Source organism: Gadus macrocephalus, chromosome 14 (assembly GCF_031168955.1).
Source record: "Gadus macrocephalus chromosome 14, ASM3116895v1".
Lineage (NCBI taxonomy): Eukaryota > Metazoa > Chordata > Actinopteri > Gadiformes > Gadidae > Gadus > Gadus macrocephalus.
Genome location: NC_082395.1, coordinates 6824606 through 6851587, shown reverse-complemented (window position 1 = coordinate 6851587; position 26982 = coordinate 6824606). Strand labels below are relative to the sequence as shown.

Sequence of the window (26982 nt, the reverse complement as noted above, 5' to 3'; positions counted from 1 at the left end):
TGAATGATGTTTCATTTGACTTAAAATTGTTTTGTTTTGTCGAGAATCCTTAAACCTGTTCAGCTTTTATTTTATAATTAGTTTATTTTGATGCATATTGAAATAAAATAGTTTATTGGAAGCAGGATGTTTTGCTGAACATGATAAAGTGCTGAAACATACAATTAGGAATTAATTAAATCAATAAAAAAGTACCCGCTTGCCTAGGGAACAGAATGCATAATGGTAGGTTTTCTTGACAATACTCTGCCCTTTTCAGAGAACACAAGAGAGTTGTAGTAGCCAAGTGTCGATTCCTTGCCAAATGTGTTTCCATAATGACAGCGTATTTCACAATTAGTACTTCACAAATATTTAAAAGACGTTATAATTACTATCATTACAATGTTCCTATACTTCCAAAATGGAGGCTGTAATGGAGATGTGACATAGCCCGATGTACAAGCCCTATTATAGAGAAATTAAGAAAATGCATAATAAAAAAAACTTGTCTGGCCAGTCAGCTAATTTGATTATTACAAAAGAGGCCAACAATAATCAAGTTATTTCACTAGTGAACTGCAGAAAATATATAAAGCCTATACAGTAGATAGTATTCTATTTTCCTGATCATTACAATGTAAGCAACGCAACACTGAGTGCTTTTTCAATGAACTTAGTAAGTTTATGTGTGTGTGTGTGTGTGTGTGTGTGTGTGTGTGTGTGTGTGTGTGTGTGTGTGTGTGTGTGTGTGTGTGTGTGTGTGTGTGTGTGTGTGTGTGTGTGTGTGTGTGTGTGTGTGTGTGTGTGTGTGTGTGTGTGTGTGTGTGTGTGAGTGCAGGTGCGTGTGCGCCTGTGTTTGTGTGTGTGGTGGCAACTCACAGTTCATCCATCCGGGTGATGCATGGCACCCAGATTGCAGTTAGTGGAGAGGTGAGGAAGGAAACTATCCAACTCATTCTTTCTTTCATTCAATTACAGATACAACTGACTCAGAGAGAGAACGAGAGAGAGAGAGAGAGAGAGAGAGAGAGAGAGAGAGAGAGAGAGAGAGAGAACGAGAGAGAGAGAACGAGAGAGAGAGAGAGAGAGAGAGAGAGAGAGAGAGAGAGAGAGGACATAGACAGATGGTTAATTAAGCTTTTGAAACACAATCATTAAATGTGACCACAGTGATCGGGGAGTTGTTGGGTGCAACCCACCGCGGCGCGAGCTACACAGTCTGCCCTCCAGTAGCAAAACATATCTTGCTGCTTGACATCTGCAGCCGTCGTGTACCTAACGGAGTAGATGACCGTTCCAGAACCACATGTCGTTTATTGCATTTTTTATGTAGCATATATTATGTGCTTTGTGTGAAAGTGTTTTCATTTACTCAGAATGGATTCGTTCAGATCTTTCAAGGATTTGAAAGAATGTAAAAATGCAAACTCCCATTACTCATCTTCAATCATGATTTAAAATGGAAAAGAGAATTATTTGCACTGACTGTACAGTAGTCTCTTTCAACATGTCTGTGTATGCCCCCCCCCCCCCCCCGTTACTCACAAACATGAGACTTGAGGGGTCCCATGTCCAGAAGTGGCATGTACAATGCATTCACCAACATGTCCTTACATGGCTCCAGAGATTTCTCCGCATCAGCGATGCATTGTATGAAGAAGTAAAACAGAACTCAAGAGCTACATTTTCAATTATCTAACACTACAATTGTTGGCTATAGCCTGCATATTAGTAGTTCAGCAATCATTTTTAATTTGAATGGAAACACAATGAAATAAAAAAAACTAAATGGGTTATAGCCATTGACATGCATTAATGTTGACTTCAGAAAAAGCTAGCGATAATATCTTTGGGGAAGGAGGGGTGTACGTGTGTGTGTGTGTGTGTGTGTGTGTGTGTGTGTGTGTGTGTGTGTGTGTGTGTGTGTGTGTGTGTGTGTGTGTGTGTGTGTGTGTGTGTGTGTGTGTGTGTGTGTGTGTGTGTGTGTGTGTTTGTGTGTAAAGACTGGAGTGCTTTTGGTTCAAAGTATAAAACAGGTAGGCACAAAGAAAGTGATTTATAGTTGTGTTGAATGAGGATGACCCAAGGTTCACAAAGTATTTATGATTTGCTGTTGAAAGGATATTGTGGAAATCCACCCACGGTGAGGCTCCACACAAAGACAGCTCAGGGTGGTGGGGACAATAGCCAGACACACCCTGTAGTTTACAGTGTGTGTGAGAGAGAGAGAGAGAGAGAGAGAGAGAGAGAGAGAGAGAGAGAGAGAGAGAGAGAGAGAGAGAGAGAGAGAGAGAGAGAGAGAGAGAGAGAGAGAGAGAGAGAGAGAGAGAGAGAGAGAGAGAGAGAGAGAGACCAGAGACCAGAGACCAGAGACCAGAGACCAGAGACCAGAGACAGACAGAGACAGACAGAGACAGAGACAGAGAGACAAATGCCATTATACAGTTTGATTTGGATGAAAAAGACAGCCCTTATTTGAACATTAGTTGATGATAAGATGATCATTTATAATAGTTCAACAATGCATTTCAGTATCAGCAACTCTAGGCTAAAAAAAGACACTTTCAGCGACAAGTTAAGACTATCAACTTTTTTCATTTCTTATTAATTTTTTTAAGTAATTGGATGAATTGGTCGTTGCAGAGCATTGTAATGTTTGGGTCAGACATTAGTAAAGACATGAAACACTAAGGCTAGTCCATATACATGGACATGGTTTACCGGTTGAATCCATGGCTAATTTATTAAAGATAGCAACACACCGTTTCTTTTATGTCAGATAAAGCTACTTCATTTATTCATTGGGACTATTTTAGAAATCAGAAATGTCAAAATAATTCAGTAAGACTCTAGACAATGCATTTTTTTTTTCAAGATTATTCTAATTTTAGGTTTTAGTTTTCTCTTTGTCAAAACAAACCAGCACTTCAATTCTTGACTTCGATTTTGAAGTTCAAATAACCATTGTAAGGGTGTTTTATGTGTGAGCCAGTTGATAGAGCCCCACAGCTTTCAATTAATATGACGGGAGACAAGTAAGCTGCCCTGCATGTTATAGAATTTTTTTAGGTCGTCATTAACCTAAACATCAGGTCTTAGAATCTGAAAACTGACTAAAAATATATATATTTGAGTCCTGCAATATATATTGGGCAGAGTGGTTTTGTCAGCCTGTGAATGTCTATACTTTCTAATATATTGAGAGGATTAAGTGAAAAGGTTAAACAGTGTCCAAAAAGATAGTAATTTACATTTAAAGTAATTGTGTTATAGATTTTGATATAAACCTTTAGATCCTGCCCATTGTCAGTGACATCCCCCCCCCCCCCCCCCCCCCCCCCCCCCACATGCACATTTTCTTTCTTCTACAGGCTTTCAGTACACGTACATCATCTTTCAAAATCGATCCAAAGAGTAATTGTTTGAACAGTATCTACCTTACCGAGTTTTTACTGCAAACATCAGGGGGCAGCATATAGACGACTCGCTTACCCAAAGTGCGTCGGCGGAAATGCCTACTGATGTCATTTCCTTCACTCAATGTCTTTGGCGCCGCGAATATTTGTTTGGAAAGTGTCGTTGCCTCAGAACCCGCATACGATACTTATTTAATCGCGCTGTAGTTTTAATAGAAAGGACAGTTATATTAACCGTATGTTAGTGTTTTCATTTTTGCCTCTCCTGGGCACATCTTTTAATGTGAAATACAGTTGATGTTGAACTAATCATCATTACTTTAATGCAAATGAACGCACCTCTCTAACCTTAATCGGAATGAAAATGGATCGGATTAAATTGAAGAACGCAAAGGTGAGCAATCAGACAGGCTCTTGCTTCATATTGCATTGATAACATGTAAAAAAAACAATGACATTGCTTTGTTGGCATCCTAATCTTTGAATATTCAACGCGCCAAAAAATGGTATTGTGGTTAAAGTGACACGAATGTCATTGTTTTCGCAATAAGAAACGTAAACCTCCGATCTATTGATTAACACACTATTCTTATACGCAGCCCCATTATTTAATACTCCCTATGTCTTGTAGTGCTTCGCTTCAGGGGATATAAAGTACTATACTATATGACTATTGCATGATGAGCATGTTCTGTCTCCCAGGTGACAACGGGGGGCCAGAGGGACCTCTTGTCCTTCTTCTCCACGGGCAAACAGAAGGTACTCAACATATGCTTTGCCTTTTATCTTTCCCTGTTCTGTTTTACATTGACATACATACATACATACATACGTACATACGTACGTTTTACCTGTTATTTTTCTAATTTCCTTATTTGTGCAATTTCTGGCACCTGTCAAACTACGTTATTATTATGCTCTCATCCATATTTTACGTCGATGACCTCCCTGTGTACGTATGCTTTTATATTAGTGCAAACCCAAAGATCACTTACACTTTAACAGGTTCAAAATACGAAGTTGAAAAAACTTTAGGATACCAGACACTAATATACTACTACCATGTTTCCTGACTGAACAGGGGAAACTTTTAATTTGGAAATCTTCACTTTTGTCTTTAACCACAGGGGCGTAATTGGAAACCAGCAGCCCAATGATGAACTCCCAGAATCCCGGTTCAATCTGTATTGACCGCTAGTTTATTGCCAATGGCTCTGGGGTTAGGTACATGATGGGATCATCACCATACCAATTTACATCCTCTCTTGGGCTTGGCCATAATCATTTACTCATGCTGTACCGGTGCATGCAGTTTACTTTTAGAAAGCAAAAGATTTCTGTTGGTGCTGTGCTGCAAATTTATTATGGGGGTTAAACCAGTGATTTGACTATTCCCATTATATTTTTCATAATATTTTTTTGGTATTCAATTGGGTTATCCACTTAATAAATGTGATAGTGGTGTATAAAACATAGGAAATAAATTTATATTTTAAATCAAAATATGCGCCTTAATCCCTATACATAACCATGTGGGACAAGAACTTTTCTTGTACTTTGTGTAATGGTTCAATGAACTATTTACATCGTACATTTCTAATCATTGACTCCGAAATCTGATAGTATATGATTGCACTGTTTCTCTCAGGTCTCAAAGTCTTCCGTCAAACAGTCGTCCACCAAGACCGAAGCCCGGAGCAGACCCAGTCTACCCCTCCCCGTCCTCTCCCCCATCAAGAGGAGCGTCCTGGCAGTTGTGGAAAACATTCTACCCCTCTCTCCAGATCTCCTTCTGGCCATCCCCGAGACCCCCGACAGCCAAATCAGGCCCTCCTCAGCCAGAGTCCCTGGCCCGAGCCCCAACCCCAGCGCCGAGGCATCCAGTCTGGGGGGGTCCCCTCTTTGTCGAAGCCCCAGCTCCAGACGAGTGGACATGCGGCGGAAAATGAGACTGGACGGAGAGCGGGAGAACCTCTCCGAGGAGGCGGTGGGATCGGGGAAGCGGCTCTTCAGTCCAGAAGACTCCCACGCCGCCAAGAGGCCCAGAACTGGCGACGTACCAGCGACCTACCGCTCGGCCGGAAGCAAAGCCTGCACCTCCGTTGAAACCCTACCTGCCAAGCAATGCCTTACCGAAGGCCGCTTTGAGACGGAGGGGCCAGAAAGGATTCAAAGTTCAGAGCTCTCCTCTCGCAGATCTAACCAGGTGACCCTGATCGGTGTTCAGCAGAACACCGTGGCCTCGCCAACGCCCCTCTCTGAGATGGGCGGTCATCCCCGAGAGGAGTCTGTGTTTACGCTCATCATGGTTCAGAGGGACACCACCCCGGCGGTGGTCGGCGCGCTGGCGCCCTCGGCGCAGCGGACCATGCGCGCTCCCAGCACGGCAGGCGGTGCAGTCGGAGCTAACCCGACCAGCCTCGCCGTGACGGCGCATATCGACGACCTCGGCAAGGGAGCGACGGGAGCCACCGATCCAGCCGGGACCTCGTCCGAAGGAGACGGCCGTGCCGTGACCTCGTCGGACCTGGGTCAGTTTGGGAGGTGTTTTTTTCACATAAAGGTGACATGTTATACCACCTGGTGTGAGGGTGGTTTGCCGTTACAAGACGTTTCGAAAATATGCCTCTTCTGACATAATAATAATGCAATTTATTTGAAATGCATAATAAATAATCTCAAAGTACAGCTACAGAAACCGAAAAACTAAATAACAAGACACTAAGGGCAATAACACATTAAAATATATTGATAAGATGCATTCATAAAAACAGCTAAAAAGAGGAGTTGCAGTGCATATTGAATTATGAAAAAACTAAGGACAGCTTAATTGCCTTAAGAAAGGTTGTAACTTGTAAGCCCTTTTTTAAAAGTGTCCATAGACTGGGGTTTTCGCAGATGTTCAGGGAGGGAGTTCCAGATGTGAGGGGTAGCGGATCTGAAGGCTCGGTCTCCCATGGCTGATGGAGGCGGTGGGTGCTTTGGGACCGGAGGTTACGGGTGGATGAGTGAGGGGTAAGGAGGTAATGCAGGGCGTTGCTGTCGATGCAAAGGTGGGAGATGAGGGCGATCTTGAGGGAGCCAGTGGAGGTTCTGAAGAATGGGGGTGATGTGGTGGTATTTGTGCGTGTTGCGGTAATCAAGCCTGGAGGAGTTTAAGGCGTGGACGAGTTTCTCTGCGTCAGAGAAAGTGAGGAAGGGGCAGAGTTTAGAAATGTTCTTGATATGGAAAAAGCAGGTTTTGTACCGATGTTTGGTGTGGTTTGCAGAGGTCAGTTGTGGGTCCAGCTCACACTGAGGCTGGTAACTGGGGTTGAGAGGGGGGGGGGATGTCTTTACCGGAGATGGAGATGGTGGTTGTGGGTGATGGGACCTGATGAGGGCTGCCAATTTGTATGGCTTCAGTTTTAGAGCTGTTCAAAATCGGCAGAGATGAGAAGGTCATTTGTTACCCTCAACAATGCCGTCTCTGTTCTATGGGCAGTGCGGAAACCAGATTGGAATGTTTCAAACAGCGAATGACGCTGTAGATGTTCCTGTAGCTGTGCAGCAACAGCTTTTTCAAGCACCTTGGACAGGAATGGAAGATGGGGGAGGAGCCGGTAGGCATTCGGTTGAGGTTGGGTTTTTTCCAGAATAGGTTTGATAACAGCAGGTTTCATCACAAGTTGGTGTGGCCACCTAGATGTGCGCTGGATAGATCAGTCTAGCAGCCTACCCAGTGGACTTTAGCAAACATTGCTCATCTATCCGTCACACATCTAGGTGGACACGCTTACTTGTGATGTTAGAAGAAGCTGATTTTCAAAACGGCTTGTAACGGCTCGTCACACTAACACCTGGTGTTATATTATACCACCTTTTAATGTTTTTCATCCCACCACTGAACATGATTGCTGTGGGTTTTTATTGGCTCGTGTGTCTTCTTTTTTGTTATTTCTCTACCCAAATGCAACCGCAGCACCCTTGGAGTTTCCTCTTGATGAGAAATGGTTTGAAGACGAGATGGAGCAGATCTCTGACCTCTTGGAGCAGAAGAAAGCTATAGCGAGCCGGTAAGGAACACCCCTTCCCCGAGTCTTATTCCCGGGGAGGAAACAGTGGGCCGCTGGTGCTCCCGTTCCGGTAACATGCAGTGTATGAACCTGGGAGCCAGACGAATCTGCAAGCTCAGGATTTATTCGCTCCGGGATGTGTGTCTCTCTCTCGTGAAGGATGATTTTTAAAGCAGACCTGCTGGGCCCGTCGGGCCTACCGCAACCGTTGATCTAATATGGGGTGGGTTTGGTACGATGACTCATAGGGCGTCAGCTGCAGCCATCTTGGTGTTTTTTTTTTTTTTTTTTAATCCGCACTCTCATAGGTCTCTCCTCTGTACAGAGGAGAGACCTATGAGAGTGCGGTTTAAAAAAAACAACCAAATGAACACCAAGATGGCTGCATACGATGCGGCACACCTTTCGTTGCCCTGATTGCTTCTAGGCAGGGGCGTAGCCACATGGGGGCCACGGTCTAAAGAAAGCTGAAATATATGCACTATTAGTTTGACTTATTATTCTTATTCAAAGTGTTATATTTTGACATTATGAATAAATATTGCCCTTAAAATAGCCCCCCCCCCCCCCCCCCCTCGACAATCAAGGCTTCTAGGTCTTTCCAATTGTGTCCAGAGATATTTTGGTCTACACCGATCGATAACTTCCCTTGGAAATTGAAAATTAACAGAGAGGTTAAAGACTACTATGCATTTGTAAATTGGTCTGGGGATGTTAGGCTTACATGTCGGTGTATATTATCTATCGAACATTTTCATCAGTGAAGAACGCAGAATATGTCTCCGAGTCTATGACAGTGTTCTGATCGATGAGCCATTACGCTCCTCATCAAACCATGGCCTGTGGCTTCCTCTCCATGCTCTTTTCCTCCCACAGAGTCCCCGACCACGTGATCCTGTCCGGGGGCATCAACAACCGTTACTGGGTGCTGGAGGTGGAGGAGCGGCCCGGTCAGAAGACTCTGACCATCACCTGTTCTAAAACCCTCCAGCCTACAGAGACCTGTCTGCTGAAGGACGGATGGTCAGTGTCTGGGACCCCCATCCGTTTAAAATATCAACTCTCAGTGAAACGTGCCGTGTATTCTTCATTGTGTGTGTGTGTGTGTGTGTGTGTGTAATGTTGAAGGGCATGTCTAGAGAGTGCAAAGAACTCTGATTAAAGGGACTCTCACCTTTGTTGCATTTTTACACTTTTTTTGGATAAGGTTAAATTATCCAAAAAATAATTTAATAATAACACTCTAATATGCAAGACAGACCCACCAGGAGTAAAAACAAACAATTATTTTACTCTCATAATATTTAGTGAAGACTTCAACCAATAAAATTCTTCGGACCGAAGGACCTTATTGGCCGACAGACCTGTCTGTTTGCTGCATGGATATATAAGATTTTCCGTCTGCTTCTTGTGGCGCATTCGGGCCCGCGTCATCAAGGCGCGTCCTCAACTAGAGGGTTTGTTTTGATTCCACGGCAGACAGTAGCGAGTAGCGACCGTAGCGACTGACGATGGCAGACCAAAGTGGTCCACGGCGTACTGAAACTGCACCATTCAGTCCGATTAGAGGACTCATCTCGGACTCGGACTCACAGAGTTACCCACCAGACTGTTGGCCACCAACTGCACCATTCAGTCCGACAAGGGGACCCGATTCGGCCTCAGAAGCCAAGTGGTCCCGCTCCCCTGGATGATTCTCAGGACCTCCAGACCGTTGGCAACCAACCGCACCACTCAGTCCGAAATGGGTCCCGTAATCGGACTGAGTGGTGCGGTTGGGTGCCAACGGTCTGGATGTCTTCCTGGAGCTCCAGAGTAGCGGGACAACGTCGCGTCTGAGTCCGAAACGGGTCCCCTAATCGGACTGAGTGGTGCGGTTGGTTGCCAACGGTCTGGAGGTCCTGAGAATCATCCAGGGGAGCGGGACCACTTGGCTTCTGAGGCCGAATCGGGTCCCCTTGTCGGACTGAATGGTGCAGTTGGTGGCCAACAGTCTGGTGGGTAACTCTGTGAGTCCGAGTCCGAGATGAGTCCCCTAATCGGACTGAATGGTGCAGTTTCAGTACGCCGTGGACCACTTTGGTCTGCCATCGTCAGTCGCTACGGTCGCTACTCGCTACTGTCTGCCGTGGAATCAAAACAAACCCTCTAGTTGAGGACGCGCCTTGATGACGCGGGCCCGAATGCGCCACAAGAAGCAGACGGAAAATCTTATATATCCATGCAGCAAACAGACAGGTCTGTCGGCCAATAAGGTCCTTCGGTCCGAAGAATTTTATTGGTTGAAGTCTTCACTAAATATTATGAGAGTAAAATAATTGTTTGTTTTTACTCCTGGTGGGTCTGTCTTGCATATTAGAGTGTTATTACCTTATTAATACCAATTTAACCTTATCCAAAAAAAGTGTAAAAATGCAACAAAGGTGAGAGTCCCTTTAAGGGCGGTGCAATTGTTTGAATGTTGATTTAAATTTTTGGGTGAAACGATCTCTAAACTAAAATAAACGAGTTGAAACTATTTATTTATTTGAATTAATTGCAGAACACCAGGATAAATATTGTATTTTATTGTATTGTATTGTATTGTATATTGTAAATTATTTTCGATTTGAACATCTTCTATTTGAACATTTTGTGTTGTCTTTTACATTGAACATTTAAGTTCTCATTTAAGTGTTTTTTTTAGAGAGATATACTGAATTAATGCATCATGTGTCCAAACTCATAAATAACCGTAATTTCAATATTGACCAAAATAATCGTGATTATGTTTTTTTATATATATATATAATCGAGAACTACTCTGATGTTTTTCCGTCTTCATTCACAGTTTTCTGCAGTGTCGATGCTGAAAACAAGCTAAACCCCCTTTGTGCAGACGCATAACGGTCCATCTGTATGTATCTGGTCGTGTCTCCAGGGAGACGAGCCCGGTGTCTCGGGGCAGCGTGGTGCACCTGGAGGGCCAGTGTGTGTCAGGCTGCTGGCGGGTGGAGCGCGAGCAGGGCTTCCTGGTTGTGCTTCCTGACGTGCTCATCTCCGGGACCAGCATCTCCAACTCGATCCGCTGCATGAGACGCGCGGTGCTCAGCGACATGTTCAAGGTGAGCGCTCGCCGCGTGCTGTCGAGTCCTGGGCAGGGCTGGGATTTTGATCGCGATTTTGATTCTAGCGGCAAACAATCACAAAATTAACATTATCGAGTTTTTCAAAACAAAAAAAAACTTTATATTTTTTTAATTTAATGTTTTATAGACCATTTTGTGTATTTTTTTAAGGCGAAATTTCAAAGTTCTGAGTTAAAAATAATTTTTGGGAGAGACGTGCTCAATAAATACAACATGTTTTCAAACTCAAAAATAATCGTTTGAATAATCGGGATTTCAATATTGACCAACATAATCGGGATTATGATATTTCCCATAATCGAGCAGCCCTAGTCCTGGGCATCCCTTCTGTGAGGGAGTGGAGCTTTTCGTTTACTGTGTCATGTGTTTGAACGCTTTCTGTTCTATTCTGTTGCACATGACGCATCAACAATATTAGGAGGCAAGACAATCTGGCTGGTAGATTTGTAAATCCCTCACCTGAAAAATGTACCATTGAGAGATTACTTTTACGATTTATCACTACTATTAATAATTAGTACTACTACTATTACCATTCAATCCTTTACCGGGGGGCTTTTATGTCAAGCATCTTGCAGTGTATTCAGAGATGTATCACCAAGGAGCAGTTTGGGCGAGGCATCTTGCTCGGACCTACAGGTAGGTCGAACGCCTGGAGCTTGGCTTTAAAATAGTACTATTCCATTCTTGACCAGGTCCTGAACAAAGTCCTGTTTCACGCCTTCTCCCAGCCCCACGTCACGTTCTCCGTCTCTTCCGTCTGTAGAGTTTTGACGGCGGTTCGAAGCAGATGCTGAACGGCACCATAGTCCACGAGGTGTTCCAGAAGGCTGCCATGGCCAAAGACTTCTCCATGGACAAGCTGTCCTCCCTGGCGGACCAGGCCCTCCACAGCCCACAGCACCTGGGGGACATGTAAGCAGCGTCCCCACCCCTCACGGAGGGGACATCCCTGATCCCATGCTGTTAGCATGTCAGCCATCCAGGCTGATGCCGCCGGAAAATAGCGTAACGTTGGATTTAAGCTTCCTTTCTATGAACTTCATCTGAAGATAAGGACCCTAGATTTACTGTAAAGGCCCCGTGTTTGTTATTTGCTTTTCTTTAACGAAGCCCCATGTTGACTTCAACAGGACTGTTTGTGTGGTGTTTTTGTATCATAATATACGTGACTTGTATTTGAAAATGTTACCGTGTGTGTGTGTGTGTGTGTGTGTGTGTGTGTGTGTGTGTGTGTGTGTGTGTGTGTGTGTGTGTGTGTGTGTGTGTGTGTGTGTGTGTGTGTGTGTGTGTGTGTGTGTGTGTGTGTGTGTGTGTGTGTGTGTGTCTTTAGGTACACGTTGGGAGTGACCCAGGAAGAGATGAAACAGGAGCTCCAGGGCTACCTCCCCTCCCTCCGCGGCTGGGCCGACGACTACCTCCATCCCTCCACTCCGAAGCCCATCCCCCTTAAACTGTGGGTGAACCCCACAGGAGTTATGGTACCACGGGGTGGCTGTTATGTAGTCATTTAGCCCTTGTCGATTTGGACACTTTGGTCCAAAACGATTTTTAAACTTCATGTCGTCATAGCTGGGGGAGGCCATTTAAAGAAATACTCTTTCCGTCCCGACTGTGGCATCCACAGATTGCAGGCAGGCATTATTACATTTTTCGATTGAAACGATTGGGTGGCTTACCTGTCTGTCTACCTACCTACCTACCCGGCTATCTGCGTGTAGTTTGCCAGTGCAGTCAGTGCCTCTTCCACAAGGCTAAGCAGACCTGTTGCTTTAGCTAGCGAGCTAGTCATGTGTTTTTGGGGGGTGGGGCTTTGGAGGGAGCTCCTGGAGGAAGGGATGGGATCAACCATTAGGTTAACCGTGCAATGCGACAGGCTCGTTGGGAGCAGTTGAGGTTAAGTGTCTTACTCAGGGTGGGCTCGTCACTCAGTTAGGATCGAACTAGCAACCTTTTTGGCTACAAGTGACCCCGCGCTACCCCCTGAGCTAAGTCAAACCCACCCCCCCCCCCCCCCAACACAAACTACAGCCACTTCACTATTCCATCGTCGTAATCGGTCTCCTCCTCCATCAGAGCGAGCGACCGCTTGGGGGCTCCGATCGGCGGGAGGCAGCCCCCCCCGCCCGTCTACACGGTGGCCGAGCTGGCGGACATCGAGGAGAACATGTGGTCGCCGCGCTTCGGCCTGAAGGGGAAGATCGACGTGACGACGCGCGTCCGCGTCCAGCGGACGGGCCGCGACGGCCGGCGCCGGGCCCAGGAGAGGGTCATGCCGCTGGAGCTGAAGACGGGCAAGGAGACCAACTCCATAGAGCACCGCAGCCAGGTCCGTTAGGCCACGTTAGGCCACGTTAGGCCACGTTAGGCCACGTTAGGCCACGTTAGGCCACGTGTCCCAACGTTAGGCCACGTTAGGCCACGTGTCCCAGCCAGACCATCAGCATATTGTCCCACTAGGCCCAGCGGTGGACTTGGGAGGGGGGCGCTCCTGCTTGGACCGGTGGTCCAGCAGTCGCAGGAACTGTGTTCTCTTCTTCTTCATTCTCCTCACCTGCTGAACATCGATGTCCACCAGCCTCTCTATCCGATTCCAAATGTTTCTTGGTGTTTCTGTAGTTCACTATTGTCCAGTCTACATACATGGCCTGCATATTTAAGATGTTGAAGGTGGCAAAAGTCCCGTGTTGGGAGGATGTCGGTTATAAAGCGCAGCTGTTTGTTAAGAGAACTTGAACGCTGGTTCATTTAGACTGGATCAATGCAGTACAATTAGTTTATGTTATTGTTGATGCCTTCTCTCCGGGGGTACATCAAATCTCCATTCTGTGTCCGACTTTAGGAGCCCTGAAGTAAAGTTTACATGTCGCTAATCGGAACCCTGACTATTGCAGTCTGGAGTAGCTAACTATTACCTCCATCCTTACCTTATTTGTGTGTGTACATTTGTGTGCGTCTGCATACGTGTTTGTCTAGGTCATCCTCTACACCCTCATGGTCCTGGAAAGGCATGTGGACTCTGAAGCCGGCCTGCTGCTGTACCTGAAGACTGGAAACCTGCACCCCGTGGTGGCTGGCCACATGGACCGCAGAGGTGCACGCACTCACACACCCACACACAAGTCACTTCCATATGGCCTATTGGGTTGTACTGCGGCTGGTGTTTACTTCACTCACTTCACTCGGCGCACAATTCATTGTCACCTCTTAACACCTCTTAAGAGTCTGGATATTTCTGTTGTGCGAGAAAAACTGGAGGTCAATTAGCAGAGTGGCTCCCATGTGCCGGCTCTGCCAGTCCCCTTCGTACATCCATTATAGATATCTGATCTTTATTGGTGTGTTCCTTCATTCTTGGGCTTGGGCTACTGCCATCATATATTTGTAATTTAATCACACAGAAAAGTGTTGCTTCTTACAGTCTGCGTTCAAACAATCAGATGCTTCTGTCAGTTCCATTTGCCCGCACTGAATTAGGAAAAGGGCATTCGTCCACTCTGCTCCCAACACATGGAACTGGCTGCAAAAAGATTTTAAATTAACCGAAATTATTTCTTTGAACGCTTTTAAATCTAAAATGAGAGCATTTCAGACCACTTCTTTTACTTGTAACTGTTTTTTATCATTTTAATTTCTGTCTATATGTTGTGAGTGTAATATTGTGAGTGTACATATGTTATTTGTTGCTGCCTCTTGGCCAGGACTCCCTCGAAAAAGAGGTTTTTAATCTCAATGGGACTTTCCTGGTTAAATAAAGGTCCAATTAAAAAAAAAATAATAATCAAATGAGATTAGACTATTGATCTTGGGAGGGCAATTTAGGAAATTTATTGACAGCTTCTGCTCTGTTGGCATCAAAAAAATTTGGATCACAAAAAAAATGATGTATTAAAAAAAGAAACGTCTCTCAAACTTGACTTGATGTTGCACTCCACTGGCCTCCAACCTCCCGTTCTGTGTCGACCCCAGAGCTCCTGAAGCTGCGGAACACGCTAGCCCATCAGCTTAGCAACGTGGTGGAGACGGGAGGCGGGCGGAGCCGTCTGTCCCAGCTGCCGGAGGTCCTGGCCAACAGACAGGTCTGCCAGTACTGTCCGCAGAAGAGGAACTGTGCTCTGTACGAGCGGTAAGAGGCCGAGGGCGACGGGTCATCGATGCCAGGTCATTGATTATCTTGTTTCATTCTACAATCAAGCGATTAGAGGGCGAATTCTCTGAAAAAATAATGATAATGACAAGATGGTCGTCTTCCCCCGGGGACCCCCAGGGTGGTGGAGGGCCCCCCTTCGGACGTCCCCCAGGACGCGGTGACAGACTTCCTGCTCGAGGAGACGGGTCACCTGACTGGGCCGCACCTCAGCTACTTCTCCCATTGGCTGCTGCTCTGCTGCCTGGAGAGCGTCACCATGGAGCAGAAGAGCAGCCGCAGGAATGTGTGGCTGCAGTCTGCCGACGAGAGGTACAGTGAAACGCACGCAGGGTGATGGCGAGACTAGCGTACAGTGTAGAGGCAGGGGAATGCCCTAAGGATCCGTCCGACTTTTTTTACCATTTTATAGTATATTGTCAAATGTTTTTTATGCTACATTTCGCAATATGGACCGATTATCAGATAAAATGTGTAATGTGCGTTCATCTTTTAATGAGTTCACGTTTTAAAAACTGTGTGTCGACGTAAATAAAACACACTCAACAAACTGTAACCCAGAGTATACTTCATAACCACTGGGCATCGGTTTCACTCACTCGTTGTCACATTTGCCAATCAAAGCAAGATCAATTTCCCAGCACGGCTCAAGGTTGGGCAACAAGCCTGCCCGTCGTATTGTCTGATCGTGTGTGTGTGTGTGTGTGTGTGTGTGTGCGCGTATAGGGAGAAGAGCGGAGGAGCCGTGGGAAATCTTGAAATCGTCGGCCCGGTGACCGTCCAATCAGAAGGAGTGTTCTTGCATCGCTTCCAGCGACGCACTCCGACCGCGCGGCAGGAGCTAGGCGGTGGTTTGGCGGACGGAGACCGCGTCGTCGTCAGCGACCAGGAGGGTCGTCTGGTCGGCCTGGCAACCGGCTACATGTGTAACGTCACCAAGACATCGGTTGGCTGCACTCTGGATAGGTGAGCACGCACACACGCACGCACACACGCACGCACGCACACACACACCTTTTTATTAGGAGTTGTATATAAATGGCTTCATAAAATGATGACAATTTAAAATGTATTATAAACCTAATGAATGTTATAGGCTTCATGATTCAATTACATAATGATGAAATTGAGATGTTATTCGATTCGGGTACTTATGTTTCGTCAGACCCCATTTTATTATTTTTCTTCGACCTTGCCGAACCAACATGAAACCCATCAGTGTGTGTTTGTTTATCCCAGGGACCTGTCCAAGTTCAGCGAGGCGTCGTTCAGGTTGGACCACGACGAAGGGGTCTTCGGCCTCAGCACCCATCTCACCAACCTCTCCAGGCTCATGGAGAACAGTCCAGACAGGTAGACCCACTGCCTCTTTGATAGATTTTTTTACCCGTACACACACACACACACACACACACACACACACACACACACACACACACACACACACACACACACACACACACACACACACACACACACACACACACACACACACACACACACACACACACCCCTACGGTGGCATCCACCTTGCAAAGGCAGCGGCCACAACACGTTTGAGGAGGAAACACCAGCTATGGTGTCTGATGTCGACGGCCATCTGCCTTTTGTGCAAATGGCAATCAAATACGTATTTACATTGACTTGGACATGCAGTGAAGGACAACGCCCTACACACCGATGGTGTTATTTAATATATACAATTTAGAATACGTTTACAATACGTAACTCTGTCATCAGAAAGTGAAAAATATACATCGCTGTCAGTACAGTGAGGATGTTCATAGAACCAAGTGCAAAGCACCAACAATCACTATGTTATGGCTATGTGATTCTGTGTGTGTGTGTGTGTGTGTCCCCTCAGTGAGCGTCTAAGGGAGCTGGTGGTGGACCTCCGTCCTCCCCAGTTCATCGACAACCTCAGCTCCGTTCTGCCCAGAGAGGCTAAGGACGCGGTGGCTGAAATTCTCAAAGGTTAGGTGCCCCTTCACTCCGCCCTGCTGTGCTCCTCGACTCCACTCCTCCTTCAAGGGTTCTTCCTTGCTTATTAAGGGGTTTTTCTTTCCCTTTTGGGGGCTAGGGTAAGGGGGGTCTCATAAATATTTGGCTTGATTGATTAAGGGCTATACAAATAAAATGGGATTGAATTCTGGACTGAACGGCTCAAATAAGCTCATGGTTTTTATATCATTTTATTCCCAGCCTTTACTTTGCCTCAGCTTCACTATAATGTGCCAAAGTTGATGGAAGCTCAAGCCGTGCATGGGAATCAGTGCCTCTGTGATAGTGTGTGTTTTTACTTGATTTGGATTCACTATGTCTGTTTTCTGTGTGTTCTGTTTATTCTACAGACTGCCACAGGACACATTCTAGATGTGTTCTGTACAGTCATTTTCTCCTTTATAACTCGTGTGTGTGTGTGTGTGTGTGTGTGTGTCTGTGTCTGTGTCTGTGTCTGTGTCTGTGTCTGTAGGTCTGAACAAGCCCCAGAGGCAGGCCATGAAGAAAGTGTTGTTGTCCCAGGACTACACGCTGATCGTTGGGATGCCCGGCACGGGCAAGACCACCACCATATGCACCCTGGTGAGTGACCCAACCAGCCAACCTGTCAACTGGGAGCTGTACCTTCAGCTCCCAGTGTATTCCTGTCTCCTCTTACCTCAAATCCTCAAACAGCCTTATCGTTTTTTTTTTTATGTTTAGTTTTTTTCTATTTCCTTAGAAATAGAAATAATTGAGAAATTATTTCACTGCCGCTCTTCCTATCATTTTAATTTTTAGTCCAAAACAAATATTTTATTCATGCCAATGAAATCCTTAAAGGGCTCATGTCATGCCACCAGATTAGCTGGTATAAGCCGTTTGGCACAGGGAAGGAATGATTTTCATAGTGACGTCACAAGTGGGCGTGTCGACCTAGATGTACGCTGGACAGATCAGTCTACCAGCCTACCCAGTGGACTGTAGCAAACGTTAATCATCTATCCTTCATATATCTGGTTGGAAACGCCCACTTGTGATGTCACTGTGAAAATGTTTCCTTCCCTGTGCCAAACGGCTTATACCAGCTAATCACACCCACACCTGGTTGCATGACAAGACCCTTTAAAACAAATCTCATTTCACCTAGGGAACATAAATAAATGACGCAAACACACCAGCAGCATTAAAGCAATGTCAATTGAAAATGTAATAAGTTGTCAATTGCGAAAGCAGCAGTATGATCCCTCCCTGTGTCCGTCAGGTGCGTATCCTGCATGCGTGTGGGTTCAGCGTGCTGTTGACCAGCTACACCCACTCAGCCGTCGACAACATCCTGTTGAAGCTCAAGCGCTTCCGGGTCGGGTTCCTCCGCCTGGGGAGGGGGGAGAAGGTGAGTTTCGGACCACGAGTCGACCTTTCGGTGGTGACCATCAACTGTCACTCTGTTGAACTTCTAAGACAAAGAACTTCTAAAACAACGTTTTATCTCTTCCACCTTCTGTCTCTTCACCCTCTGAAACGCCCCCCCCCCCCCCCCCCCCCCCCCCCAACCTTTCCCCCTTCCGACCAATAGTCGGCTTTTGTTAAAGAAAAAGTAGCTTGAAACTGGAAATCAAATCAAAATCTGCCATTGAGTGTGTATTATCTTTTATAGACTGATGGAACTCGGGTTTAAATGAAATAAGAAGCCTATTGCTTCATAATTTGGTATTATTTGTTGAAAGGCTGTTGATATTGTAGTTCTATAATGTAGTTGTATCTTCTCCAATGTAGTGCAGTCCAATCTTTATTTTTTATTGTCTAGATGTCAGTCTCTCACTCCCTGCCTCTCTCTCGCTCTCATGCTCCGTGGTGTTCTCTCTCTCTCTCTCTGTCTCTCTGTCTCGTGGTCCTCTCTCTCTCTCTCCAGGTTCATCCAGAGATCTTGCCCTACACTGAGAGTGAGAGGAGGAAGGGAGTGGACACGCTGGCGGTGCTGGATCAGCTCTACAGCAAAGAGGTGAGCCCCCCTCACCAGTCCTTTGAGGAGATCCACCAGTACCAGGGGGCATGGATTGGGCATTCATTTTGAGTTGTTTGTTCCTCTATGGGCATGGTCATTGAGGAGAATATATTGTTAATTAATAGAAAAAAATAATTGGTTGGATAAATATTGGATTTTAACAAAATAGCCGTACACTCACTAGAAGCTGACACTCACTTGTAACGAGGTCATTCTTCCAAGAGTTTGTTCAGAGTTGGATTTTAGAGGGAATAAAAACAAAGTTGAATCAATTTTTGGACAAGAATATCCCAATTCCTGGCCAAAAATGAACAGCCAATCCCTTCCATCCCTCTCTCCCTCCCTCCCTCCCTCCCTCCCTCCCTCCCTCCAGCTGGTGGTGGCCACCACCTGCATGGGCACCAAGCACCCCATCTTCACGCGGCGCAGGTTTGACTTCTGCATCATGGACGAGGCGTCTCAGATCAGCCAGCCGGTGTGCCTGGGCCCTCTGTTTTACGTCAAGAGGTTTGTCCTGGTGGGAGATCACCAGCAACTGCCCCCCATCGTTCAGAACCAAGAAGCCCGGTAAATGACTTTGTGTGTGTGTGTGTGTGGGGGGGGGGGGGGGGGGGGGGGGGGGTGAAGGGAAGTGATGGGCAACTTTTTTGTAGCGAACATTGATGAAATGCAATCATATGGAGCCAAAAACAAGGAAAGCTCGTAGGAAAGAGTTTGTGTTTTGCAGTGCACTGAATTTCTCTTTCTCTCTCCGTCTAGGTCTTTGGGGATGGATGAAAGCTTGTTCAAGCGCCTTGAGCTCCACAGTGAAGCGGTGGTCCATCTTAATGTTCAGTACAGAATGAACAGGTCATTAACGTTTTCTTTTAGTAGTAGTAGTAGTAGTACACTGTTTTGAGCACTCCTGTATGTAAATATTGTCTTATATATTTTTTGCATTTTGCACATATATACTTTCATTTTACTTTTTTATGCACTTGTATATGTCGTTCATTATTGACCAAAGTGTGTCAAATACAATAATATTCTGGACCAATGCTGCCGTGCTCTATACGTGGAGACAGCCACTTTTCAGGACGTCATGCAGAGTTGTTATGCAGAGTCGCCCTGCGTATCGTGGTTGTGGTTGCACTGGGTAGTCTTGACGCCCTGGGCGTTCCTCTGTGTCTGCAGGCCCATCATGTCTCTCAGTAACTGTCTGATGTACGACGGGCGGCTGGAGTGTGGATCTGAGAGGACGGCGTCCGCCCGGCTCGCCTTGCCCTTCCTGGTGTCTGTCCAATCAGAGCTCAGCTCGCACTGTGAGGCGACCCCTAGGGATCTGGCGTGGGTGCAGGCTGCACTGTTGCCCGGCAATCCGGTTTGCTTTCTCGATACTACCCAGGTATTTGGTGTTATTTATTTCAGATGATACCCCTGCGTCTTGAAATGATCCTTCCCTGATTGGTCAGTAACGTTCCAAGGGTGTGCATTATTTGTAAATAACGGGGCACCTGCCCTCTTACCAGTTCTGAATCAATGCACTAAAAAATCAAAATCAAATAAAACTATCAACCAGCCTCGCCAGCGCAAAAACAGTTGACGAGGGTTGATAGATATATAGAAACGTTATAAAGGAAACTAACCCTATAATCACGGTTGGTAACTTGTAGTCATGGAATAAACCAGGACAGTTTGAGGGAGAGGCGACCCATGTTAAGGTCACATGTTTTGTTTTGCAGGTGCCGGCCTATGAGACGGTGGAGCAAGGAGGCGTCAGCAACCACACCGAGGCTGCTCTGATACACACCCTGCTCTCTCTCCTGATAAAGGTACTCGCACACAGCCAACGCCCATCCACAAACATGAGGGCTGTTCAGAAGGAACAGCAGCACAAGCTCTCATGCATGCGCACTGTGCTCAAATGGTTCATGTTTGTTGTAAACGCTTTGCAAAAGCGTTTACAACAAACTGGACCATTTACCAAAGTTTGCATTTGATCTTCTACACCCCGTTCTAATGTTCACTCGAAATCCGCTTTTAAACTAACTTTAACAATGGTTGTTACTTGGACTATTGACTAGTTTTGTTTGTCTCTTCTTCAGGCCGGCTGTAAAGCCAGTGAGGTGGGCATCATCGCCCCCTACAGGCAGCAATTGAAGAGCATCTCTACCCTGCTGCAGGCCACTGCGTTCAGTGGCGTGGAGGTGAACACGGTGGACAAATACCAAGGGAGGGACAAGAGCGTCATCTTGCTCTCGTTCGTCAGAAGTACCCAGGAAGAGGGGAAGGTAAGAAACAAATGAACAAACACCGCTTTTTCATATTGCCTAAATCTGCAATTAGGAAAACAAAAGTGTGTGCGTGTGTGTGTGTGTGGAAAAAGGTTCAAAGTTAAAGTCTAGCCGTTTCATTAGAAGGCGTCACCTACTCTACCCTTATTCTCTTTGAGTACAACCCAAAGAAATAACTGACAACATGTCATGTGTCTGACCTCCTGTCTTCCACAGTTGGGGGAGCTGTTGAAGGACTGGCGGCGTCTGAACGTAGCGGTGACCAGGGCTAAACACAAGCTGCTCATGGTGGGCTCTGCGGCTACGCTACGTCGCTACGCACCGCTGGAGAAGCTGCTGAACCATCTGCAGCAGGAGAACATGATATCCTTTTTATGCAGAGCTCTGATTCCCTCCGTGATACTACACATATTGTATTAAAGTGGTAAACTTTCTATCAAAGAATGACACCAAAGACAAGATTTTATTTGCAATGAAAAAACAATACATTATTCTTCAGTTATTTTTGTGTTACAAAATCTATAATGTTTATTAATTTAAGTTAATTCATTATTCTTTCAATCTAGAATGAGAATATTCTATTTTTACATTTTCTTATATAGGTTGTCAGTTTAGATTGAATTTTACCTAGATATATTTTAAGTGTTTCATTGCACAAAGCAAAATATATAATGTACTTGGAACTTTCAAGCTTTTCTTAACTCCGTCTTCACATCATTCAGCTCCCTACAGATGCACATAAAGCTTATCCCAGCATGCACCTGTTATGAGGTTCCCGTGGAAACCATGGACCTGTGATGCCTTTTTCTAGCTAACCATGCAAGAAGACACTGGATAGGAACTTGTCAAAGTGTTGGTATGACTAAACCATATGGTAATGCGGACCAATGTCTTAATTGTATTTTATATTTGTTTAATTGTTCGTAAGCTAATGTTTTCAAACTGTCAAAATGAAACGCTGCTTTTCAAGCTACAACTGTGCTTTTGACAATAATGCAATGTGATCAGATTCACAGGGTAAGTAGTAGTACATGTCCGGAAAAACACTGACAGCTACCGTTAGAATTCTCTGGTAATGGCACACCATTCTCGTATGTCTGAGTTTGTCATACAGAGCTATTTATTTATTTTGAATCAATTAACCTTCAGCTTAAAACGCCAAAGCGTGTTGGTACACTGTGAGAAACTCAAATAAGCTTTTGTCATCTGACCATCATTCCGTTAGTAGATGTCTTTGTCACTGTGATAAATGTGATTTACTTTGTTAATTCTTTGAACCATGGTAAGCTTTTCCGTTTTAAATCACTCATAGTTTTTATATCAACATAATATTGTATCCCTCAGTTTAAGTTGCGGTCTCTTGCCTGGTACTTCACCACAGCATCACTAAGGCAATTCACATGCAAATACCTCAGACTTCAGTAACATGTAACTTATAGTTTAGATCTAACACATTTCTTAGGTTGGAATCAAGCCGTTAACTTAAAGGTTCTAATTTATTCCATGGGTTGTTTTTATTGTCACTGATTAATGAACTACACCAGGTCCAGCAGTTATAAGCTACCTCTGATCTCACATATTGGATCCGTTAATTTTAACCTTCTGGAGTGTATCTGTTTTGTACATTAAACTGTTCAATAAATAATTTTAATTCTGCAAATTATGGAACTGGGTTTTTCCTGATTTAGAAAATATAGATTAATTGGATGAACAGTGTAAACCAAGTTTTAATGATCTTTAATGAGATTTAAAAAATTGTGGATAAAAAAATTATCAAACATCTAGCTTATAAATTCCACAGCCTCCAAATGCATATCAGCCGACCCCAATCTTGCAGAACATGGTTCTAGAGTGTCATGGTTCCCTTCAGTACGAAGACAGCCTGTCCAGATATGTTCACTCTCCCGTCATCCCTCACCTCCAGCTCCAGCTCTCCCCCTCGCTTGGAACACTGGTAGGCTGCACATACACAGACACGGTTCAGGTAGTAAGCTGGTTCCAAGTTATTGGAACAACATCCGAATCCAATGTTAAAAGTAAGTTTTCCATGTGGAAAACATTTTCTTGAAATTGGAGGTTAATACACTACCTAAGTACAATATTATATTGTAGAAATATTAAGAATTAATGGGATAATGAATATAGGTTGATTACCAAGCATTTTCTTCTTTTGCAGTTTGTCCGCCCAATAGCAAGCTAAGACTGTATGTGCAGAACCTGCAAGGGAAAACGAGCAATTTCATTACTTGAAGTAACATAGCTGTTGATCTGTTTTCATGGTGTGATCATTTTATTAAATGATGATGCAAACCAAACCATTTTATATGCAACCATAAACCCAAATAAAATGGTCTGTAAAGAACTGTTTAATGTAGAAACATCTGAATAATCCTTTCATGATGTAAATATTTGTGCTATTCATTTAGATTTGTAATGTGATTTCAAGACTTGACTATTGATAAATTTCCTCCCCCCACACATACAGTTGGTGTTTTGTGTCTAAGGAGTCGTCTTTTCATACCAGTGACTGGATCCTCTGAGATGCCGTTCCATGGAGAGAAGAAGCGTGAGTAGAAATCATAGCCTGGCTGGCAATCTGGGTCTCCTAGAACAATGTTAAGACATTAGTATTACGGAAAATGGACTGCATTTGTTTAGTGCTATACAATACTGGCCAGCATTCACCCACACACACACACATGTTCCTGACGAGCCAGATCGTCAGGAACAATGAGGGTTAGGAGTCTTGCTCATAGACACATTGACACTAGGAGGAGCCAGGGATCAAACTAGCAACCTTCCGGTTACCAGTCTAGCCGCTCTACCTCTTGAGCCGCATGCCAACCACATATGGGTCTCTTTCTAGGTCAGCTGTAGAGGAGCATTGTGCAGAAGAGACTACCTTTCATGGTGATGATGAGTCCTCTGACTTTGCCACTCTTCTCATTGGAGAGGAGAGCGACTGGGTCCACCTTCAGACAGGTCAGAGCTGACCTGGGAGAGAGGAGAAGAGGTCATGTATGTAGTGCTTTAAAAACAGCCTTATCAGCGTTATTCGTATAATACTATGACAAAAGGCAAGAACAATTAAAAATCAATATCGTTTGAATACTGCCATGTCCCGTGCATCACCCAAGTGGGTGCTACATATTGGTGTCTTTGAGTGTTATTAATTATTATTATTATTCATGTTTAACCTCTGTTTTCCTTTTATTCCTAGTCTGTTTTACATAGTTTTGAATGATGACTATATGCTCTGTAAGGTGACCTTGGGTGTCTTGAAAGGCGCCTCTAAATTAAATGTATTATTATTATTATTATGTCAAAGACTAGGATACAAGGCTTCGGAAAAAAAATCTAATAAAAGTGATCGCTTTGTCGTTTCTGTCGTAAGCATTTGTACTGATGCATCAATCAACCCGATACACAATGGCAGCAAAGTATGAGCCAATGCCATTGATACCCTATAAGAATGTGTTTCAGTTCTGACCTCTCACAGGTGTCGGCCAATCGAACAAGGAGTTTCTTAGTGCTGGGGCTTAGATACACGTCCGTAACCGGCAGGTTCCCTACAGCAGCCTGCATCGACGCAGCACACGTCAAGAAAAAAAAACTCAACTCACACAGTCCATCACAGTCCATATTATTTGACTTAACCAAGCACATTAAGATCAAGGTTAATTATACCCTCAAGGGAAAGACATGGTGTTGATTGCATTCACGGCTGTCTCCTACTCACCTTGAGGAAGTCCTTGAACTCATTGGGATCCTGCAGATGGCAATCACAATGTGTTGATTGTTGGCGTCATTTCTATGCATTATGTAAACCTTTTGCTACATCCTTTGGATACTTCACACGTTGAGCAGTACATGTGTGCTATAAATATAAATGGTGTTTATCAATTATTTTCCTCTTGATGCCTATGTTCACTGATGTACTAACGAGTAGTGTGTTTGTTTGTGCTTTACTCTTCAGTTCTTTTTGAAGGAGCACTGGGTGTGTTTGAGCTCTGCAGCAGACATCTCTCTCTGCATTCAAAGTGGTACGCTGACCTGCCTGGTGGGCGGGTTGAGAGGGAAGTCCATCACAATGCGTTCCCCACACCGGGTGACGGACAGCTCTCCACTCTTCGTCTCAAACACCACTGTGGGATTTACATTTTCTACACGAGACAAGACAAGCCATGTTTTCACACAGATGGTTCATACATCAGGCAGCTCAATCTGTACAGCTTTAATTTCAATTTACACATTAAAATCGTAATGCAACCAATAGGTTGTTGAAACAAAATAGCATTGGGTAACGTTTTTGAGATTGCCTAACTAGAAGAAGTGCCAATGTTTGAGTGCGTCTTACTCTTGTACTGAAACAGAACGGCTGCAGTGGCCAGGGTGGCGTGTCCACATAGATTCACCTCATTGGTTGGTGTGAACCAGCGGAGGCGGAACCTAGACCCTGTCAATCAGTGAGATTCTCAGGCCACATTTGGAACGAGCTCTTCATGTAAAATAACTGCTGCATATGATAAAAACGCCTCTCTAGTCAGATTTAAACCACCAAAAACCAAAGTCAAGTTATTTTAATCTTTGTTTATAGCATACCTGAGGGTTTGATATGAAAGTTTGTTTACTTTGGTGCTTTAAAAAAAAAAAATATATATATATATATATATATTTGAAGGTAAAGTGAAACATGTGTGTAGAGTGTAGAAACTGTTAGCTGGTTACTAAATCAGTCATTTTATTTCCAATTAAATGAATAGCAGGGTGGCTGATCCCCTCGGCACCCCTGGGTGGCGCCCCTGGTTACAGTTAGTAGAAATCCCTGTACAATACCTACAACCTGTGGTTGAACAGATCCTTGTCATGTGTAGACTTATGTTAACAAAGCTTCTGGCCAGACTGCTGAGGATGGGTATTTTAACACTAGCTATACAATACCACCAAAAACAAACCTATGACTGTCCCAACAGCCACTCTCTCACATATCAGTTTGATAGGTAAACTAAGTCTAATACTAGTAGGCTATACATCAGCTATATATCATGGTTATAACTGACCTGTGGTAAAGTCATCTGAAGGGTTGAGTCTGGTGATAAAAGCCGACTCTGACAGGTTCATCTCCGCTGCTATTTTTTGGTAGACATCATCGTCAAGTTCCTGATGAAAGTATCAGTGAGAAGTTTCAAAAATAATAAGGCATAAATAAGGTAGCCTTAATTGTTTGGTCTACTATAGAGACAAGTGTAAAATATTGGCTATTTGCTGCGTTCAAAGAAGTTCAAAGTCCAGAAATAGTATGCTTCAGAGAGTGTTAGTCCAAACGGGATTAGCCAATAGCCCTACTTATACAATACTTTACACTCAATAATACATTGTTCCATTTATCATTCAAACATTAGGCTACAATCATCTTATTTATTTATTTTTGATATGTGCATGTAGGCTATTTGGATATCGTAAAATAAAATGTTCAGCCTAGCAGGCTTTCATTTAATCACACATCAAACATTCGAGTTGGAAACATTGAAATAGGCCTATAATTAATAATAATAAAAAGACGAGGGCAGACAACGATCATCATAAAGATTACAGGTGTAGGCAACAGATGCACGGTGCGTTAAAATAGTTGGCCCTAACATGTCAATACTCACATGCAAAAGTGGACAAATTGCGGCAGGGTTCCCTTTGAACGGAAGGTTTGTAAAAGCGTCTACTGTAAATACTTCGATTTCCATTATAATTGAAAGTGAACTTTACGGACAGACCTGAAGAAACGGTAACACTCAGTTAAGTGTTGCCTGCTCTGAAGGGTTCGGGTCGTAATATATATATCCTACCCTCCCCACTCACAACCCCCACTAAACATTCTGTGAAATATATAAATTAAAATTAAAATAATCTAACCATATGGTGACATGTTAGGGTAGGATACTAAAACATCACATTTAACGTCAAGACCAAAGTTGGAGATTTATATTTCTATGTTTTAGTTT

The 26982-nt window shown here is 44.4% G+C and overlaps 2 protein-coding genes across 2 annotated transcripts; one reads left to right on the top strand and one right to left on the bottom strand.

Annotated features, from left to right (window-relative positions):
• Positions 1–3502: 3502 nt before the first annotated feature.
• dna2 (DNA replication helicase/nuclease 2) lies at positions 3503–22646 on the top strand. Its single transcript, XM_060071820.1, has 25 exons — positions 3503–3792; positions 4101–4157; positions 5047–5929; positions 7360–7453; positions 8330–8476; positions 10374–10557; positions 11348–11496; positions 11915–12037; positions 12658–12910; positions 13558–13675; positions 14551–14707; positions 14849–15040; positions 15455–15694; positions 15968–16081; positions 16593–16702; positions 17202–17311; positions 17973–18101; positions 18621–18710; positions 19087–19280; positions 19473–19562; positions 19887–20097; positions 20435–20524; positions 20798–20983; positions 21203–21351; positions 21702–22646. The coding sequence occupies exons 1-25, from the start codon at positions 3757–3759 to the stop codon at positions 21754–21756; spliced, it is 4161 nt and encodes a 1386-aa protein (XP_059927803.1). The 5' UTR covers positions 3503–3756; the 3' UTR covers positions 21757–22646.
• Positions 22647–22707: 61 nt separating this feature from the next.
• On the bottom strand, positions 22708–26828 carry LOC132472299 (phenazine biosynthesis-like domain-containing protein 1). The gene is made up of 10 exons (XM_060071848.1): positions 26641–26828; positions 26047–26146; positions 25344–25442; positions 25040–25149; positions 24726–24755; positions 24477–24565; positions 23889–23980; positions 23508–23591; positions 23141–23203; positions 22708–22945 (listed from the first exon to the last, which is right to left on the bottom strand). The coding sequence occupies exons 1-10, from the start codon at positions 26722–26724 to the stop codon at positions 22833–22835; spliced, it is 864 nt and encodes a 287-aa protein (XP_059927831.1). The 5' UTR covers positions 26725–26828; the 3' UTR covers positions 22708–22832.
• Positions 26829–26982: the final 154 nt, after the last annotated feature.